The following is a 20,170-nucleotide window of genomic DNA, read 5'->3' as shown; positions in this document are numbered from 1 at the left end:
GCGTAGGGTTCGAGCAGAGGAAGAACGAAGTCTTTGTGGACTCTTCGTTGGATAGTTCTCTGTAAAGTCCTGATGTTGCGGGCTCGTAGCTCGAGCTCACTATCCTTCTTCATGATTGCCTCCTGAGACTTCGAGCGCAATGGCGTTACCAGCACATAATCTGCCTTGTCAGCGTCGTTTATGGTGCAAAACCGATAGAGCGACTTACCAGGCAAACAATAATCCTCATAGTCGTAATACCCAAATGAAGACGAAGAAGCCTTTTCAGTAGAAACTATGACCAGGACGCTGAAACCATTTGCAGGTCTTACAATAAACTGCTGCAATTCCGAATGAAGACGCTTATCCAAGTCACAGATGCCTATGAACAAATGAATTATCAAGGGTGGCTTCTCTTGAGCATTGCTAGCGGCGAGGTAGTGTAGGCGCTTAGCTGCCGGCGTGTTGAGAATCGCGGAGAAGGGCAAGGTTGCCTTAGGACGATGTATGTCAGTTGAAGTTGTCCAATAGAAGTGACAGTAGAAAAGAACCAAAGTACATTCAGAAGGACGGAGTCTTCCAAAACACTCACCTCACTCAACGCAGGACCATGTGAGAGCTCTTCCAAAGCCTGGGAAGTGTCCTGATTAATGCCAGGGTCGGGTTTGTCTATCTGGCCGTCACATTTGCCTTCCGAAACCTCGCTACCACATTTCGATGGTGCTGAACTGACGGGTCTGTCAAAAAGAAAAGATAGGCAGCCCATACGCTCTGAACCCTTCTCGGTCTGTCTCAAGTAGTCCGCCAGATCTTCAAGATCGTTTTGCTTCAGGGTAATGAGATCTGCACCCACAGCCTTGGCAAAATGACGGACAACCGATTGAAGAAATCTAGTTTTCCCATGAGGGGCTTGAGCAGAAGCTTGCAGTTGCATAACATCTGTCATGAAATACTTTTCATTGCTTTTGGTTGCTTCATTTTGAGTGCTCTTTTCCGAAGGATCTGTGTCGACAACTCCTAGCAGAGGTTCGAATAGAATCGAAGCCATCTCGTATGCTGGTGAAACTTTGTGACGATTGGACAACTCCTCTTTGTCCGCAGATGAATGCTGTTTGACATTGGGCAAGTAGAGCTCTTTGAGAATCAAAGCATCCGGAACATCTTTCCACTCCTCGCACGTGGTCACACAGTGTTTCATAAACCAAGGCGGAAATTCTATGTTCGGTGGCTCATCTTGCAGTCAGCATCCATGTGATAATTTGAAGCTACCTAGGAATGGTCCTAGGCAGGAACATTGACTCTGAAGGTCTTACAGAAGGCTGCGTCTTATTATCCTCCTCATCAATGGCTTCAGCCTCAGAGATTGCGAGGGGTAAGGGCCTCGGACTCTCAGGGATCCCATGAGACCCAGGCTCATCATTGATGGTGCCTGCTTCACTTGTGGCTGTTTGGCCTTCAACGGTGCCGGCTACGCACTCTTGCCTCTGCTCCAGATTCCCTAGAGGAATAGTCGAGACGATTTCTTGTGGTTCAGGAGTTTCAAGAAGCCCGTCCTGAGCACGGTGCTGGAGCGACTCGGAAGTGATCGATGCCTGAGAAGAAGCGCTGTCGGCCATGAATGGCTCCCTCGCTACTTCGACGCCCTTTCCCGGGTGTGGCACATCGTTTTGAGTCTCACGTTTCTCGTTCGCGTGACTCTTATCGGCAGTGTGGCCGCCGGGCAACCCGCCTTCGTCCGCCGTGTAGGTCATTCTCTCCTGAATACGAGCTTCGGTCTTAGGCAGACAATGTCGAATTTGTGGGAAATGAAAGAAGGAGATTTTCCCAGTTCGAAGTGAATGGAAGTGACTGGGAAAGGAAAGAACATATAGATCAGGCTGGGGAGACGAGCAGAGAATTATGGGGCTATGACACCTTGGCGGTCCTGCGCTTTTTGGTCTAACTGGACGAAGTCCTCCTTTCGGGCTCACAATGGAGCCCTATAATCAGTCCCTCTCGTCCCAGTCCTCGTACCTGCGACAATTTGATTTGGCCGCAGACGTGCTCTCTATGGATTGGTTTCCGTCGTGGCTCAAAGCAGCTGAGACCCCTTCTTTCCCCACCCTGTTGCCAGCTGCATGATGGGTTGGACGTACAAGAAACACAGGACTGTACAGCCTGCTTCTGGAACCGCAGAATTGCATTTCGGTCTTTCCTCCGTGATTGCCGGTCAGCATACCAGAAACAGCACTCTCTCGACAGGCCCCAAGGGCCCACCCCACGTGCGCTGCAGAAACTCGATTGTTGAAGCGGCCCCTCACCAGCACTTGTGCCGGAACATCCTTCACCAGACGACTGGCTCTAACCTAGGAACTGTGCACAAGGCAAATTGCACAGAAAGTAATAGACGCAACTATTTGGGTCTAAGAATTCAACAATAGCGTAGCCTCACCTGTCTAGCTTGTGGGCTGGCGTTCGTATGTCGGGCACTATAGAGTGAGGATACATAGTGTCTCATCGCCTTTGATTTCCGCCCACTGGTATTGTAACCGTGGTAGATATTAGTCATTTTCGAATGACAATAGAATCTATCAGATAATTGGCCTTAGCTTGGGCCACGGCCTACGTGTCTTGCATTCCATCAAAATGACTGGACGCCACATGTGAGACAACACTGTGGCCGCAAAGTTTCTGCGTCCGACATCATACAGACCGTGTACATTCAATATAGCACAGCTCGATAATAGCAGCCCTCTTGACCCCGCGCTCTCTTCTCTAGCGTTCTTGCAGGACGATTGCATTCGAGACCCGGTCGCGACTGTCAGTTTCTTGACGAAATAATTCGTGAATCCATCTGTCAACCACGTGTTCGACGCAAAGAAATTCTCATACAATGACTGAGACTACCGAGCCCATCAAACACGTTCTTCCCCCTTGGGACTTGAAAGGAACATCCTACTTCTTCATGTTCTGGATTCCATCGGCACAGGCAAAGAAGCTTCCAATCGATGTTGTGTTTCCCCCACTCGAGGCTCAGTCCTCTTTCGCGCGCGCTTCAGACTCAGGATCACCACAGGGAGGGATCGGCACTATCCAGATCCACCGGTACGCGTCCAGCCCCGGGGGGCCTTACGATGAGTTCATCCTATCAACTGGATTGTACTCTTATCCAGTCGAGGAGAAAGGCAAACGGATGGAGAAGCGGAATATGCGAATCACTCGCATCTATGTGTCACAGAAGACGACATGCTGGAATGGTCGCAAAGGTGAGATCTGGTGATTCTTTTGCTGGTTGTCAGGGTGTAGATACTAAGCCGATATAGATTGGAGCATCCCAAAGCATCTTGCTCAATTCGAGTTCAATGAACTAGCTGGTGGTGGTACAGAGATCAAGATCTTCCCACACGATACCACGGGCGACGTTGCGGAGGCAGTTGCCGACAAGAAGCCTTTCTTCCGTACTGTGTACAAGCCGGTCAACTACTTACCGAGCTTTCCGTTGACGACGTCGCTGGTCAAGTTCCTCGGAGTTGACTTGACCCTCGTACAGCCTCCTTTGCCAGAGGGCAACGGCAGCCAAGGGGAGCTCGTCGGTACCGACCGATGGTGCAAGTTCTTTCCAACGATTTCAAGCTCAATGACGGAGGTTAGCTGGTTTGACATGAGACAGGAAGAGGATGCTAAGGAGACGAACTTCTGGCCGGGCCTCGGAAGATGGAGGCTCGGGATGATGATGAAGAATTCTGACATTTCATTTGGGGGCATGCAGTACTGGAATGCAGTGCAATCGGCACAATGACGGAGTTATTATTATCGAAGCCGTTTTGTTCCTCAAACTAGTCACGAATACACATGATTCTTTTTATCTTTCCGTTGTGAACATGCCAAGATGCAGCTCAAACACGATCAAGCTGCTCCACCAACTTCTCGTCCTTAGACACAGCAGCAGCAGCACCCTCCGAATCCTGCATGGCGTGGGGCACAAGCTGGTCACCGAACAGCTCGTCCATCTGCTCCAGAGTTCTACCCTTCGTCTCGGGGAAGAAGAAGATGTAGCACAGCATGGCAATCAGGTTGAAGACGAAGAACACGTAAAAGTACCTGAAGCCGATGGAGGTGAGGGCCTGCGGCGAGAACTGGGCAAAGACGAGGTTGACGGTCCAGTTGGTGAAGGTCGTGATGGCGTTTCCGAGCGCTCTGACCTCGACGGGGAAGATCTCGGCCGGGTAGACCCAGCTGATGATGCCGAGCGGGGTGTAGAACATGTTGAAGACGAAGTTCATGGCGACCATGCTGCGGAGCTGGTTCGTGTTGTTCTCGTTGATGTATTGGGCTTGTACGGCGTTGACCAGGAGGGACGCGCCAAGGCCGGCGGCGGAGACGATCAGCGGCTTGACTCTGCCGACGCGGTCGAGGAGCCACAGGCCGATGGTGCAGTAAACGATCGAAAGGGCACCGCTGATGCCGATGATCATCAGGGATTCTTGAGTTTTGATGCCGAGGATCTCGTAGATGCGGGGGCCGTAGTAATTGATAACGTTGATTCCACTAATATCCGTGTCAGCATACGTTTACACAGAGGTGAGCTCCTGAAGGGACTTTCATACCTGAGGGGCCCGAAAGCTTGGATTCCACAGCCCAAGAGAAGACGCTTGCGCCAGGACGCCTTTGTGATGATGGACTTCCACGATACATCACCAACAGCTCTATCAGCAAGAATGACGTCGCGGATCTCGCGGAACTCAAGGTCAATTGTCTCTTCGTCGAGGCCGCTTCGGAGTTTGTTCAGGGATGCGCGGGCTTCTTCATGGCGATCTCTCTCCATGAGCCATCGAGGCGATTCTTGCAAGAAGTATACGCCGGAGATGAGAATGATGCCGGGGACGCATTGGAAGGCAAGGGGGAATCTCCCTGTCAGAATGTTAGCAGGGTAATCTAGACGTATTGGGGTCTGACCAGGCACTGACAAGAGAACGCGGTGTGGTTGAAGGAGCAGCCGTATCCCAGCCACTGGGCGACGAAGAAACCCCAACTCAACATCCACTGCAGCAGTCCGGAGAGGACACCGCGGTACCTCGCCTCGGACAACTCGGAGGCGTACATCGGAATCGTCGAGGTAAGCTGGCCTACGGCTGCGCCTCCCAGGAAGCGGCCGATGATGAGCATCGTCATGTTCACGGAGCCTGCCTGCAGCGCGGAGCCGATGCACGACACGACAGAACCGACGAAGATGGTGTTTCGACGACCCATCCAGTTCGCGAACATCATGTTTATGATGGTGCCAAGAATCGCGCCTCCTTGGAAGGCCGACACGATGCCGCCAGTGACGGTATCTGATGGGTCGCTGAAATACTCCTTGAACGTGTCAAGCGCGATCGTGGACGTGATGATACCGGAGTCATAGCCAAAGAGGAAACCTCCTATGGCCAAAAAGACGGCCGAGAATACAGTGGTGAGACGCCCCATGGTGTTCGCAGTAGGGGTACCTGGAGTCGGCTCGACAATGTTGGGATAAGATGAACTGCAAAAGAAGCCTCGAAAGTCTCGCGATCAGACGAGGGTTCAAATACATTCCCAAAGGATAAAGGATTTTCAGAAAATTGCACTAGCTATAGAGACGAATAGACTCTTCGCCCGCGTACAAGCCCAGATCAAGGTGTCATCCCATCAGGTGGGGCTCTCTTCTTGTACTCGGCCGATCCTCCCCTGATCTTACAACCTCCAGAATCTGGGGGCAAACCTCCCCCACAACCACCCCATACTAAGCTGTATCTTTACCCCGACATTACCGAACTGGATGCTATGCTACTGCCAATGCCTACCGTGACTACGGTACTAGAGGATTCTATATTGTACTCATTCTGTGAGCTCTTCCGGTCCTGTGCAGCGGTATGTGGAGTTTACGAGGGGCCGAGTCCGGGACGGTGGGGTTTCTAGAACGGGCAGAGGACATTCTCAAATGTCCGGAAGAGTCTTGTTGGTTTAGTTCAACGGGCATTGCATTGGAATTCGCAAGCTCGAAAGAGGGACACTTCAATCGCGAAGACCCGATGAGCTGAGTACATTGAATATATGGTGGTGACGGCCCCGGATAACCCGGTCTCATCCCGGGATCTCCGCCAAACATCACGCTAGGACCAAACCTGTCAACAACGCGGCGAGAATCCCGCCTCCCATTCGATGACACTCTCACAAACCCCACCCGGCAACTGTGCTCGGCCAGATAGCGGACTCAAAGCCCAGCCTCCGAGTACCGAATTGCGATAATCCAACCCACCGGCTCTCCAAGACCTTGTCCACTCTCGGCGCAATGCGACCCAAGGGAATGGGAAACCAACAACGGTAGTGGTATGTTTCAGCCCCCGCCAGAGCCACCTTTTCGAGATAACAAAGCACCGAAACTCGGTCCTCTCGGGACATTGATGAGTTGAAGCCCTCGCCTGGCCTTGCTCTTTTTACACATCGTGAACTGTCTATCTGCGGAACTTGTCCGAAACATTGCGAGACTTTCGTACAAACCGTACACGCACTAGGCCGAGAACCAATACTTGAGCCGCTTGGACGGCCGTGAACTGTCTCGCTTGCCCAGCTCGTTATTGACGGCAACATATCGCCCTGGCCTTCAATACCCTGGTCATTCATGATGGAAGTAACGCGGTGCGGGATCCATGCCTTTCATGAGACCCTGGGCATTGACGCAGACGAGATCCGATTCTACTGGACTCTTCACTCCGACCTCGAGCATGCTTCACAAACAGCGTACCGGGTGGTGGTCGCCCTGAGCCAAAAAGCGCTTGATCAATCCTCGCATTCAGACATTCTATGGGATTCTGGCAAGGTTGAGAGCAATGCTCAGCGAAACGTTCTCTGCAAGCCAGACGGCGGCTTCAAGTCGGCGAGCTTCCACTACTGGAAGGTTACCGTCTGGGATCAGGATGGCCAGTCTTCATCCAGTGGCCTCAACGAGTTCTTTACCGCGTACCCCAGATCGAGCAGACTTCTGCCTCCGTACAGCATGAACCAAACCTACGTATGCCCAGCCTAGCAACGACTGCAACAAACTTGTACCCTAACATTTAACTCGTTCGCAGATGCCCCATACGAGTCTAATCTTCCGTGCCTGGTTCGAAGACGAGCCTAACCGTTGGAAGGGCGTCTGGATCGGCGACAGCAGCGACAAGCCCTTCTACCTCCGCAAGTCCCTCCGCCTCGACCGCAAACCGACACGAGCCGTCGCCTTCGCCTCAGGCCTGGGCCACTTCAACCTCTCCTGCAACGGCAACCCGGCCTCAAACCACGTCCTGGACCCGGGCTGGACGAACTACCACCGCACAGTCCAGTTCGTCGCCTATGACTTGAGCAGCTTCCTAAACGAAGGAGAAAACGTGCTGGGCGCTCACGTCGGTAACGGGTTCTACGCAGGCGACCAGGGCGACCGCTTCTTCTGGCCAATGTACGAGGACAACACGTACGTCCGGTATGGCAACGAGCTCTGCTTCTTTGCGGAGCTGCACCTCTTCTACGAGGACGGTAGTAGGGAGACCATCATCACCGGCCCGGACTGGAAGACGAGGAAGAGCGCTACCACGCTGGCGAATATCTACGCCTCGGAGAACAAGGATTTCCGGAGTTACCCGGCGGGTTGGGATGCGCCGGGCTTCGATGAATCGAAGTGGAAGCCGGCGACGCCCGTGACTGGGCCGCGAGGAAAGCTCAAGTACCAGAGCCAGCCGCCGGTCACCCTGCACGAGACATTTGAACCGGTCTCGAAGAAGAGTTTGGAGCGTGGTGTTGTGGCCTTTGACCTGGGCCAGAATGCCTCAACCATGGTTCGCATCGAGATCAGCGGACCAGCAGGGGCTGAGGTGATCGTGCGGTATTCCGAGAGCGTTGACGAGACTGGCAGGGTGTTGATGCCCGACCCTTTGTTCAAGGAATTTGAGACCAAAGTCTACTCCAAGATCACCCTAGCTGGCACCGGAAGCGTCGAGGTCTGGGAGCCCGACTTCAGCTTCACGAGTGCCCGGTACATCCAGGTCGAAGGTGTGTCACTGACCGAGGGCGAGGGGCTTCCCGTCATCCACTCCGTCGTCGGCCGGCATGTCTCCTCCGCAGCTCGTCGTCTCGGCACCATGAAGACGGACGTCGAAGACGCCAACGCGCTGATCAACATGTGCTATTGGTCTTTCGTCAGCAATCTCTTCAGCTACCACACCGACTGCCCGCAGATTGAGAAGTTTGGATGGCTCGAGGTGACGCATCTCCTCGCGCCAGCGACGCAGTACATCCGCGACATTGAAGCCCTTCACTCCAAGATTCTCGACGACATCTTCGATACGCAGGAGTACAACGGTCTGGTGCCCACGATGGCCCCTGAAATTAGATACATGTGCGGCCCGCTGCACGACACCATCACCTGGGGCGGAGCTATCGCGCTGATTCCTGAGATTCTGAAAAAGTACTACGGGTCTACGCACATGTTCCAGAAGATGTATCAGCCTTGTGTTCGGTACATGGAGTATCTGCACACGAAGGAGCGACAGGGAGGGCTCATTGAGCACGGTCTCGGCGATTGGGGCTGGGACATTGCGTTCGGAAACCATCAAGCTAACATCGAGACCGCGATTTACTACCGGTGTCTCCGCAACGTTGAGTTGATGGCCCGAGAACTGGGTTACACCGAAGATGAGAAGAGATTCAGGGAGTGGGCTGACAGGATCTACAACGTATACAACCAATATCTCCTCATCGCCGACAAGCAGGAGCATCCTTACGCCTTCTACACCTCCCTCGACAAACCAGACACCCACGACCGCACCATGATTGCCCAAGCAATGGCACTCCAGTTCGGTCTCGTCCCCGAGGAGCACATCTCAGACGTCCAGAAGGCCTTCGTAGACGATGTCTCGGACTGCAGAATCCGCGCTGGCGAGATCGGCCTCAAGTGGCTGTGGAACACCTTCACGGACGTCGACAGGCCCGACATCGTCATGGCGATGGCCCGCCAGGAGGAGCACCCCTCGTACATGCGCTTCCTGCGACGCGGCGAGACCACGCTCAACGAGTTCTGGCAGGACGCGTGCCGCAGCAAGTGCCACGACATGCTCGGCACGATCTACGAATGGTTCTATGAGGCTGTTCTGGGAGTCAAGGTTGAGGATGACGCGTACAGGACGTGGACTGTGAAGCCTCCGCTCAGGTCGGAGTTCAACCTGGTCGAAGGCACGTTTGAGTGTCCCTATGGCATGATTGAGGTCACATTCAAGCGTGAGGGCGACGATGTGCGGATGAAGGTTACTGTTCCGACGAGCACAAAGGCTACACTGTTGCTGCCGAGAGAGGAGAGTGCGGTCGAGATCACTAGGCAGGGGACCGATGGGTCGAGAAATGCGGCTGGAAAGAGGGTGCAGCTGCTTCCCGGGCATTACGACCTGGTGCTATTTCCATAGACGACGAGATCAGTGAGAAATCAAACCCTTGTCGTCACCTTGGTCACTTATCATGTGGATGATGCGGCCATGTGTCACAGAAGTGAGCCTTATGCGTACCTAAAGCGTTGAAACATGACCGACTCCTTACACTCATCAACACCAACAACTTTCTCACTTACTCCAATTCACATAACTTTCAATTCCATAACTTTCAATTTCCTTCATTAAGTATCAAAACTGTTGACCAAACACCCACTCAAAGCCCCTTTACAGCTTCGTACCCATGTTGACGTGAACAGACTTGATCTGGGAGTAGGCCTCCAACCCCGCCTCGCCCAGTTCCCTTCCAATACCGCTCTGCTTCACACCACCAAACGGCACGCGGGGATCGCTGTCCTGGGTACTGTTAATCCACACCATGCCCGCCTCAATCTCCGACGCCACGCGGTGCGCGCGCTCAACATTCTGCGTAAACACCGCCGCGCCCAGGCCGTACTGCGTGCTATTCGCCAAGCCAACCGCATCCTCCTCGTCCTTGAAGCTCGCAATCACCACCACAGGGCCGAAGATCTCCTCGCCCCACACGCGCATCTTGGTCGTCACGTTCGTAAACACCGTCGGCGCCACGAAGAAGCCCTTGCCCTTGCCGCCGATGCTCAGCGGCGTGCCGCCCGCCGCGAGGTTCGCGCCCTCCGCCTTGCCGATGTCGATGTACTCGAGCACCTTCTCGTACTGCACCTTGCTCACCTGCGGGCCCTGGTAGGTGTCCTTGTCCCACTGGCTGCCGACCTTGCTGACGGCCTTGAGCGTCTCGACGAAGCGCTTGATGAAGTCATCGTAGATGGACGCCTGCACGATGATGCGCGACGTGGCCGTGCAGATCTGGCCCTGGTTCGACATGATGCCCATGTGCGACCACCGCACGGCCTGCTCGATGTCCGCGTCGTCGAAGACCAGCAGCGGCGACTTGCCGCCGGTTTCGAGGGTGATGTTCTTCAGCGTCTTGGCGGCCTCGCCCATGATAGCGCGCGCGGTTGCCGTGCTGCCGGTGAAGGCGACCTTGTCGACGAGCGGGTGGCCTACCAGCGCGCTGCCGGCGACGCGGCCGAGGCCGTTGACGAAGTTGACGACGCCTGGGGGGAAACCGGCCTCCTTGATCAGGGTGCCGAGGAACAGGATGCTGAGGGGCGTTTGCTCGGCGGCCTTGAGGACCACGGTGTTACCGCAGGCGAGGGCGGGGCCGAGCTTCCAGGTGGCCATGGCGAGGGGGTAGTTCCACGGGATGACCTGGGCGACGACGCCGATGGGCTGACGGATCGTGTAGGCGAACTTTGCCGGGGTCGTGTTGATGGTCTGGCCGAAGGTCTTGTCGGCCCAGCCAGCGTAGTAGCGGATGACGGTGACGCACTCTGACAGGTCGCCGTCGAGGGCGTCTGCGTACGTCTTGCCTGCGGGGTACTCAGTTCCTTCGTTCATCAGCCGTGATTGTCAGTCTCCTGGGCTTACCGTTGTCCCACGCGTCAATGGCGGCGAGAACCTCCTTGTTCTGCTCGATGAGATCGGCGAACTTGTACATGAGAGCTCCGCGGTCCGTCGCCGAGATGCCCTTCCAGGACTCGTGCCTCAGCGCGGCGTAGGCAGCCTTGACGGCTTTGTCGACATCATCAGCCGATGCGGCCTGGACGGCGGCAATCTTCTCTTCGGTCCTGCAGCCTGTGTCAGCTATTTTGCGGTGGTATCCTGAAGAGACAAAGGGGGGTCTTACGCGGGGTCTATCGTGTCGATGGTCTCGCCGGTAGAAGACTTGACAAACTCGTTGTTGATGAACAGACCGGTGGGCTGCGTCCACTTGACACCGTTCGGGGCCTGGAGCTGAACGGAGAGGTCGGCCATGTTGACGGTTGTGCTCAGTTGATGTTCCTAGAGAAGGTTCGGTTTTGCTGCTCTGCGGGGTAGTTTGATAAGAGCTCGCAGTGCTGGGAAAGGGGTATCACGGTATTGAAGTGAAGAAAAGAGAAGATGATTAATAATTCCCAAAGATGGATGAAGAGTCGAGTGCGCAGTGAGGGGTTTATGAAGGCTCAATGATCACTGAATAACCCAGTCTGCTCGGTTGCGATGACAAAGAGGAAATTCAGGAAGCCTATGAAACACCACACACCGGGTGGGCATACCGGCCGGATGGCTTCTCCGCACCTGATAGCTGCGGCCCACGGCCGCCGGCGGGGTTAATGACGTGGGGGCCCGGGGCACAAATCGGCGATAAGCTAAGCGTCACGATGCGGGGATCGCTGGGTGCACCCTTCTTGTCTGAGGTTTTGTCCACCGGCCCGGGTGGAATCGGGTCAAGGTATGGATATCTCGCACATTGGCCATATCTAGCAAGTGGACAATCAACCCTCGGACTGATGGAAGTCTGTGATTCATCGGCGAACGGGCGAAATGATATCGGTGTTAAGAAGAAGGATAAACCCCACCTGGGCAGAGGGAAGCTTGTCTTAATGATGGCTGAGTCGTTAACACGACTCTTGCTTTTCACGTATCTTGCGTTCTTAACCGAGAAAGACTCGAGCATGATTCCCCATATCCAGAAGGACAATGCGAATGTAATTATCCACTTCCAGAATGTGAATGCGAATGTCACTTCAAGGATACACTTGCCCGGCCCGGCAACTTTAGGCAGGTTGACATGCAGCTCCAATTGTCAGACTAGGAACAGCTAGGCTGTAGAGGTACTGCAGAGCATGCTGGATTCTAGCCACATACAGCTACTTAGCCGTCAATCCGCTTCGCTTCTCCAAGTGGAGAAAACACACCAACAAGGTGACTAAGGTGGAGCTCTTGGAATGCTCAATCGCACGGGCGAGACCGGCGATGCCGCCCTGGTCCGTCCCATTCCAGCCCCTCATGTGGAAAATGGCGGGGCATGACCTCTGCCGAGCTCATGGCTCAGTGTTCCGATTGATAATCACCCAAGTGGACACGCGTCGATTTAAAAGGCTGCGTTGAAAGTCCCATTAAACCAAGTTTTAGCATTAGACTTATTCCATAATAATACGGAATTTTAGGAAGCTCTATGACTGCCGACCATGTCCCCATTAGGTCCCAGCTCATCAAACCACACGATGCAGGCCTTATCCAGTAGGACCTAGCCAAAGGGAAACAAAAGAATTATTGAGGATCTTCAAGCCTTTTCATGATTTACTGACAACTTATTCCTCGTAAATGTTGGAGTCGCTATCAGACGTTAGTTGGTATCCATAGGCCAAAGGAAGGGTTGAGGGTACTCACAATTCCTTCGTAAACTTGTCTCTGCCATCTGCATCCTTATTGACGAAGATGCTCACTGAAGTGCCAGAGCATACGAACTCGCCGAAGCCATCGTCGCCAATGGTGACCTCACGGTCGTTCCATCCGAGGACATCGGTCCACACCTCTCCGGCGTGCATCTCGCCGACGTGCATCCGCTTGGAGCCGGGTCCGGCATTGCTGACAACGACCGCGCAGCCGTAGGGGCGGTCCCAGGTTCCGTACTTGACCCAGCCGAGACATGTGGCGTAGTCAAAGTAGTCAGCCTGCTCACCGTAGGCATAGAGCTTTCTGGCAAGGATAAGCTTCGGCAGAGCGCCGCCGCATGATGGCGGGAAGGGGTGCTCTCCCTTGATTCCGTAGAGGTCACCGTACCAGACGCAAGGGTAGCCGGAGGAGCGGAGGAGAATGAGAGCATATGCAATGGGCTTGAACCAGCCCTCGATAGGTGCCTCGAGGGCTTGGTAAGGCTGAGTGTCGTGGTTCATGACGAGGGTCTGCTCTTGTCAGAATACGTCTTGAGGGCCGGACTGAGATGGACTCACCACAGCGTTGATAGGCTCCTTCTGCACCAGTGTATCGTCAAACACCTTCCTCATATCCGCTCCGTTGCCCTTGCTGATCTCGCTGAAGTTGTACACTAGCGGCGCGTCGAAGAGGGTGAACTGACGGCCCATGCGAGCCAGATACTCAGTCATGTCGTCGAGGCTGTCCTTCCAGAACTCGCCGACAAAGAACCATCCCTTGCCATATTCCTTGTCCAGCTCGGTAATGAATTGGCGCAAGAAGTCCTCACTATAGTGCTTGATTGCGTCGAATCTGATTCCCTGGAGGGGCACCTCTTTCGCCAGCCACTTGCCCCAGTTGAGGACATCTTTCACGACCTCGGGATGGTCGTAGTCGAGATCTGAACCCATGAGGAAGTCGCTAGCGAACTCCAGTCAGCTTTGGGGGGCATTGATGGCAGCGATATTTGTCCCTACTAGTTGCCCTTCTCATCGTCGACGGACTCGGCCCACTGCTGGTCACCCTTGTCACCCATAATCTTGTAGATGGCCGTCTTCTCATTCCTCGCGTTGTAGTCGACGCCGCTGAAGTGGTACCAGTGATACTTCATATCACTGTACTTGCCCTTGCGACCGGGGAAGTCGTAGCCGACCCAGGCGTCGATCTCGTACTTGTCACTGACGAACTTGGTGCGGTCCTCCTGGTCCACCTCCTGGGCGAGGCACTTCTCCTTGCGGTCGGCTGCGAACTTGTGGTTCAGGACAGCGTCCCAGTAGATACCGACGCCGTTGTCCTTGGCAGTATGCGCGAGCTTCAGGAGCTCCTCCTTGGTACCCCATTTCGTTGCGACGGATCCCTTCTGGTCGAACTCGCCCAGGTCGTACCTTTGCTGGTCAGCGTTGCGGTCCAATTGCCCCAACTGAGCGCGACGTACAGATCGTAGATATCGTAACCATTTCCGGTCTTCGATGAGCCCTTGCACCTGCGTTGAATGTAAGCTAATGATCGCTCAATCGCGCAATCAATTGGACGCTTACGCTGGCGGGATCCAGATGTTGTCGACGCCCCAGGCTTTGAGCTGCGGTACGTGCTTCTCCAGTCGCACCCAGTGCTTCTGGTCAGCAGGGACATACCACTCAAAGCCCTGCATCATCGTGTGATTCTCGGGGGTAGGTTCTTGTTCTCCCATCTTGGCGATGTTTGGCGTCGTGGGCGACGGTGTTGAGAGCTGATGAGGGGTCGCTTTGGTGGTGAGGGGTAAACCGTGTCGATCACACAAGAGGTCCAGAGGGGTTGAAGGAGGAGAGAGCAGGTTGGAACATGGCGCTTGCGAGAAGGAGGCGCTTTCCTCTAGATAAAGCTTCTTTCACCGCTGCAGGGAAAGGGCATTGACGACCGCTAGAAACGAAACGCACGTCCTTTCCTCCTGGTGAGCTACAAAGTCTTACGAGGCGTCGCGTCGTGGCTGTTTCCCCATGTTCTTTCACACGGCAGGATGACGTGGTGACAAGCAAAGAACGAGCAAATCAAATCGCCCCGGGCTGGCATTCCGGCCCTCGCGCGATGGCGGTTCAGGTGAGAAGCACATGCGTATCTGCGACACAAAAGCCGCAGAAAGCTCCTGGAACATGGAAATGGCGCGACGCTAACAGGACTCCGTGCCGTGCCTACCAGCAACCTCCAATCTGTTGGGACTGGCGCCGAAACAGCGCGCAATCCAGCCTTTCTGATGCCTTGAATTTGGCAGGTTGACAGGGAACATTGACGTCATGCCGCAGATAGCTTGATAACGCGGCAGTAGCCGGGCGCTTTGGTAGGTCTAGACCGTCTCAGACCGTGACACCGTTTTAGACCGAAGCCGTCGGTCTGCTGACTGCACACCGAGACAATCATCGGTCGGCCTCGGTGACTCGATGTTCTCGCGGGCCAACTCCGAAAGCTCTCTCAGCCTACGAAGTACCATAGGAAACAACTATACAGCACCAGCCAATTGCAATAAAGTGATATTTCGCTTTAAAACTGCTTTCAATCTCGTCACTTCATTTACATATACTCCAAAAGATCCTCATGGGCTGCCATTATTACATCTCCAGTTCACTCAAACCATGCCCGCCCTGGCTCGGGCTTTGATCAATAATCTGTCGCAGCCAAGGATGCGAAACATCTTATATTCTCCGCAGGATTGAAAAGATTTCATACGCATAATCGGAATCAAGTCCATCGATATTCCTAGTGATATCAGAGCGTGACCTGGGTGTCAGACGTGGAATGAGTCTAGCCCTGAAGATGGGGTCTGGTGGTCAGCCGGCGGCCCTGATCTCCGTTCCATTGTACAGGCTGGTTGTTTAAGACTTTATATAGGCAATTGGATGCGCGCCTCGCTAAACATCGATGAGATTCGCTGATATGCCAAGCTCTCACTTAGCACAAGCTGGAGAAAGACCCCGTGCATCAGACTATAGTGGCTCCCAGAGCTACATTTACTGTCCTTTGCAAGTGTGCTTTTCTTCATTTGAACGAAAATACCCTCGTTGGCGAGTAAGAAAGCTCTCGTCAACACGACAGTCACCTGCCGGAGGTGGCATCTTTGTGACTACCTAAACCTTCAGGATGAACATCAGAAGCCACCAGAGTCTTCTCATGGCGTTGAGATCCAGATGTCATTCGTTTCTTATTAGAATGTCAGGCGCAGAGGTTGTCCACGGCCTATCTCTGGCGCTCAATCACCCCACAGAATAGGAAGCAGCCACTGTGTCGCATGTCGAGCGCGCCCCAGATCATCCTCACAGAAACCAATCACCAGCAGAGTTACACTGGGTGGCCCTTCAACATGCGAATTGATTTTCCCCGCTCAAGCAGCCACCGCATCCTTCACGGATCGGACTATGGCCCTACTGAATCTTTCAACTTTCTAACTTGCCACTTTTAAAACAGTCACTTTGCAGAAATGAGTCACAAAATTGATTCGATTTCATGGCGTCTGCTGTGTCTTGTACCTCTGTGAAAAGGCGTGAGCAGAGTCTTCTGGCGCCTAACTCCAGAAGCGGGAGGAGGGAGGAGATCAAGCTGAGCACACTAAGGATAGGCACAAGATAACTGCACATTGATACATGATCTTGCAAGACGATAACTCGATGCTTTACGGCTGGAATCTTCCAGCGGCTGCCTTCCAGGTAGGCATAGTTGCATTCGCGGATGTGGTCCGGTCTGGCAAACCATGTCCAAATGATAAGGTGTATTTGCCCCTTCAACTCTCGCTTGAAGGATCACGAGAACATCGAGCGTGATGCTTCCAAGGAAGGTCGTTCAGGCCATAGTCATTGATACATTCATGAAGATCGTCACGGTACAGATATTAACTTCAGATCTAAAGTCTATCTCCCTACCAAAGTAGATCTACTTGTTCACATCACGCCAGAGACCGCATTGGGAACGGATTGATGATGGTGTCAACGTGTGATCCCTGGAGCACTGCCAGCTCGAGTCATGGACCATGCAATAATAGCTGTTGGCTGTGTACATCTCCCTGGTCTCAAACGTACCGTGCATTCGCGACGGCTGATGGCCAATGATGAGAGGAACATAACGACATCTTGCCGGGGTTTGATGAGCTGAGCTTAGCTGTTGGACGGGTCGCATATTTGGCCGCAACCAAATTGGTTATGAACGCCGTTGGCAAGGCGGCGCGTAGGCGAACCATCCTGTGAAGGCTGCCTTGCTACCCCCGTGTCAAATGCCAGTTTCTGCACTGTACAGCATCTTCAACGTACTAACTACAAGTCTTTTCTTTTTTTTTCCCCAGATATTCTTGAATGTGACCCCGGAGATGAAAGCCATGTTCGTATGTATGTCTAGCTTCGTTTCAGCGACAAGGTACCTACCCTAGGTTTCGGAACTTGAGAGACTCGCAGCCCCCAAGCTGATAGCGTGGTTGATAGCGTTATGATTCTTTGTCACCTGCTTCACGACCAAGGGCAATTTATCAAGCCTGAAATATGTAACCTCGCATCGGAGTGTATCAAATTGAGTTCGAAGTGCCTAACCTTGTTGAGGGGCAAAGCTACGGATACACAATAACCACATGCAAAATGTCAAGGGCTGCAATCATCCTCTGTGTCAGATTCCATGCTGCTGGAATCATCGACAATAATCACCTTTCGACGAGCTGGCTCGATCGTCGGCTTGAACCTTGTCGAGTGAACATCTTTGTGCGTCGAATTGTAGACCCTCCTGGACGATTCAGATGCGTCATCTGATACCGCTCGACAATGTTTGGATGTTCCGCGTCTATGAGGTATGTTGTCCTGGACATGAAGTTGCTTGAAGGTGAAGTCGCCTTGGGCCAACGGTGGAGTCGGGATGGATGTTGGTGCAGCTGCGTGTGCCATCACAGCTTCTGGAGCCAGTGGCCCCTGCAGCGGAGCAAATCGCGAGCTAGAAGTTGGCAGATACCGACCTGCATCCGTAAATGACACGTCCGCAAGGACAGGGTTGGGAATTTCGTCGACTTCCGTCGAAGTGATCTGGTCGCTCGCACTGCTCGATTGCGATGTGGCTGCCTGTTCGACTTTCTCGGCCTGTCTCGCCGAACGCCGCGTCCCCATGAATTCTTCGTCGCCAGCCAGCCGTTGCAAGGCTTTTCTTGAATTCCTTGTGGGCTTGAGATTAGAACCCAAATTCAAAGAGGAAACGTCGAAGGTCTCTTCCAAGAGGAAACAATTCTTGCCACCATCAAAGTATAGTGGGAGAATAATTTCCTTCTTCTTGTCTCCTCCAGGCGCGTTTAGATTCTTTGGTCCCTTTCGGGATTGACCTCCGCCCGGGTATCTCTGGCCGGAATACTTCTCCCGTCTTATTCTGAGGGCGATAGCTGGTTCATTGTGGCTCGTTGTCAGTAACATCTCAAACCACCATATGCCATTCATCAGCTTCCCCAAATCCTTGATGTCGTAGCATCGGTCGAATTGCATTTTCTCCTGCTTCTTTACCCCTTTCATGTCGAAATGGGGATCACAGATGATTCGGAACTCATCTTTGCCAGTGGCACGGACTTCGAGAGGGTCTGGGCTGGTCTTGCGCATTGGTCAATCGATGTTATTCAAATTACAAGTCCCTAAGTGCAGACAGATACTTACGACGCTGAAGATAGGCGGCGCTTCATCTTCCCACCCCTCGTCCGACTCCGGCTCCCCCCGATTAGGAACTTGCTTCCGTTGCAAACCAAACCCTGCACCTTGTTGGATGAATTCATGAATGGTCAAGTGATTGCATATTGCGTATGCAACTCCCTTTGCAATATTGCCGGAGCTGGAAACTGTCAGCGTGAAAACTTCGTCATCTGGCGTCTGGTTCCCTTACGCGTAATTGGATATCCCTCCTACTAGTTTCCAGACGTATGTGGGCTCTCGGACGCCATGCCTCGCGCAAATTTCGTTGAGTTCCTTTACAACAGCTCCATGCATAGAAGTGCCCCCCGACACAATGACTTGCGGCGATGCGTTTTTGATCAGTGCAAGGCTCCTGATCTGTATCTCGGCTTCTTCAAACATCTTTTTAGTCCCCTTTTCAAAGGAACGATTGATATCTTCAGGCAGAAGCTGAATGTAACGGAGTTTTCCGGGAAGATCAGGGGTTTTGTCTGATTGAAGAGGACCCAGGCCGTCTTTGTTTGAATGGAAACATTCGAGGTATTCTGCGATCGCCGACCGCTTGAGGTCTCGTCCATGAAGGCGTCTCAACTGGCGTATGAACAACTCACACATATAGTATGCCCAATGCTCGCTTCCACCTCCAGCACCTAACTTGAGTTAGTCACTGGGCAACCTTCGTTGTGCCATTAGTACCATGTGAGGCGATTGTCTTACCAAATGGATCGGACATGCTGTAAAAGCTAGCTGTTTCTTCTCCAGCGCATACAGCATTGAACATACATCCATTCTGCAGGGTTATGGTTAGCTTCTACTTGTGTATCATAGACACTTCGGAGAGGAAGGCACTCACCATGTTGTGTCCGCCAAAATCGAGGAATAGGAGCGGCTTGTGAGCGGAACTATTTCGTTTCAGCTCACGAAATGTGTGTACACCTAAAAGTTGCTTGATGTGATTTCGAAGGAGGAAGTGGGCAAGGGCTTCGGTTTCCGTGTGAAAGCATATTTGCTCCTCGGGCCTGGTCAATTCGTCAAAGACCTCTGCAATAATGTCTCGATAGACGTCTTCAAACTCGATAGTCCACTGCGAAGGAACGGACAGGCCGATGGAGGTGATCCTCAGACCTTCGGATTCGCACTGTTCCCGAGCCATATCTCGAACAGCTGAAAATAGTTCGACAAGGCCTCTCCGAAGTCTTTGACGAAAGTCGACATCATTCCTGTACTTCCTCAGGGGGTTGACGAGCGCGTACTGCTCAAAGAAGCTATCTTTCCCATGATCTGCCTCATCTACCAGAATGTAAAAGGCGTATTTCAGGGAGATCTCGTGACGGTCGGGATCACCATCCTCGCCCAAATACACCGGTTTGCCTGGTTCAAAGGGGTATCCAGCGGAAGAAAATTCGCCTATGCTATATTTGTAAAGCCGATTGATTTTTGATCTTGTGTTTCGCACGTCAAATTCGAAGTTTGTCTTCGGGCATCGCACAGTAGCTCGCGTGCTTGTGCTACCCAAGTCCAGGCCGAGGATGCTTCACATAGCCAGTGTTAGTGGAAACATTGGGACTCAAAGACAATATCAGAACTTGACTTACGCGTCGTCTAGTTCAGAAAGGTCGTTCATATCGCTGAAGATCTCCATTAATGCACAGGTTTGCAAGCAAAATGATATTGTGTGCTCTGAGTGGATGGGCTTGGAGATGGAACAGTTCAAACCAAAAAGGATGATATCATTTGATGAAGCATGATGAAAGCGCAATTCACACGGCTAAAGATGGCGAGTGGCGGTGGGCAACATTTAAGGCAGCAGGAATGTGG

General features: G+C 53.1%; 6 protein-coding genes across 6 annotated transcripts; 2 read left to right on the top strand and 4 right to left on the bottom strand.

Annotated features, from left to right (window-relative positions):
• Nucleotides 1–2,851: 2,851 nt before the first annotated feature.
• On the top strand, nucleotides 2,852–3,757 carry COL26b_004510 (uncharacterized protein; the record flags this gene model as incomplete). Its single annotated transcript, XM_053177385.1, has 2 exons — nucleotides 2,852–3,224; nucleotides 3,282–3,757. 2 exons carry the CDS (start codon nucleotides 2,852–2,854, stop codon nucleotides 3,755–3,757), a joined length of 849 nt encoding a protein of 282 aa, XP_053038744.1.
• A 97-nt stretch (nucleotides 3,758–3,854) lies between these two features.
• COL26b_004509 (uncharacterized protein) lies at nucleotides 3,855–5,424 on the bottom strand (the record flags this gene model as incomplete). Its single annotated transcript, XM_053177384.1, has 3 exons — nucleotides 3,855–4,506; nucleotides 4,566–4,869; nucleotides 4,926–5,424. The coding sequence occupies 3 exons, from the start codon at nucleotides 5,422–5,424 to the stop codon at nucleotides 3,855–3,857; spliced, it is 1,455 nt and encodes a 484-aa protein (XP_053038743.1).
• A 1,177-nt stretch (nucleotides 5,425–6,601) lies between these two features.
• COL26b_004508 (uncharacterized protein) lies at nucleotides 6,602–9,407 on the top strand (the record flags this gene model as incomplete). Its single annotated transcript, XM_053177383.1, has 2 exons — nucleotides 6,602–6,988; nucleotides 7,050–9,407. The coding sequence occupies 2 exons, from the start codon at nucleotides 6,602–6,604 to the stop codon at nucleotides 9,405–9,407; spliced, it is 2,745 nt and encodes a 914-aa protein (XP_053038742.1).
• Nucleotides 9,408–9,656: 249 nt separating this feature from the next.
• On the bottom strand, nucleotides 9,657–11,282 carry COL26b_004507 (uncharacterized protein; the record flags this gene model as incomplete). The annotated part of the gene is made up of 3 exons (XM_053177382.1): nucleotides 9,657–10,837; nucleotides 10,896–11,095; nucleotides 11,155–11,282. The coding sequence occupies 3 exons, from the start codon at nucleotides 11,280–11,282 to the stop codon at nucleotides 9,657–9,659; spliced, it is 1,509 nt and encodes a 502-aa protein (XP_053038741.1).
• Nucleotides 11,283–12,601: 1,319 nt separating this feature from the next.
• On the bottom strand, nucleotides 12,602–13,615 carry COL26b_004506 (uncharacterized protein; the record flags this gene model as incomplete). The annotated part of the gene is made up of 3 exons (XM_053177381.1): nucleotides 12,602–12,626; nucleotides 12,681–13,195; nucleotides 13,244–13,615. 3 exons carry the CDS (start codon nucleotides 13,613–13,615, stop codon nucleotides 12,602–12,604), a joined length of 912 nt encoding a protein of 303 aa, XP_053038740.1.
• Nucleotides 13,616–13,680: 65 nt separating this feature from the next.
• On the bottom strand, nucleotides 13,681–14,394 carry COL26b_004505 (uncharacterized protein; the record flags this gene model as incomplete). Its single annotated transcript, XM_053177380.1, has 3 exons — nucleotides 13,681–14,089; nucleotides 14,140–14,187; nucleotides 14,243–14,394. 3 exons carry the CDS (start codon nucleotides 14,392–14,394, stop codon nucleotides 13,681–13,683), a joined length of 609 nt encoding a protein of 202 aa, XP_053038739.1.
• Nucleotides 14,395–20,170: the final 5,776 nt, after the last annotated feature.

The sequence above is a fragment of the Colletotrichum chrysophilum genome (genome assembly GCF_026319265.1).
Source record: "Colletotrichum chrysophilum strain AFK26 chromosome Unknown scaffold_27, whole genome shotgun sequence".
In the NCBI taxonomy this organism is placed as follows: Eukaryota; Fungi; Ascomycota; class Sordariomycetes; order Glomerellales; family Glomerellaceae; genus Colletotrichum; species Colletotrichum chrysophilum.
Note: the sequence above shows the minus strand (reverse complement) of the source record. Positions and strands in the feature narration are given on the sequence as shown.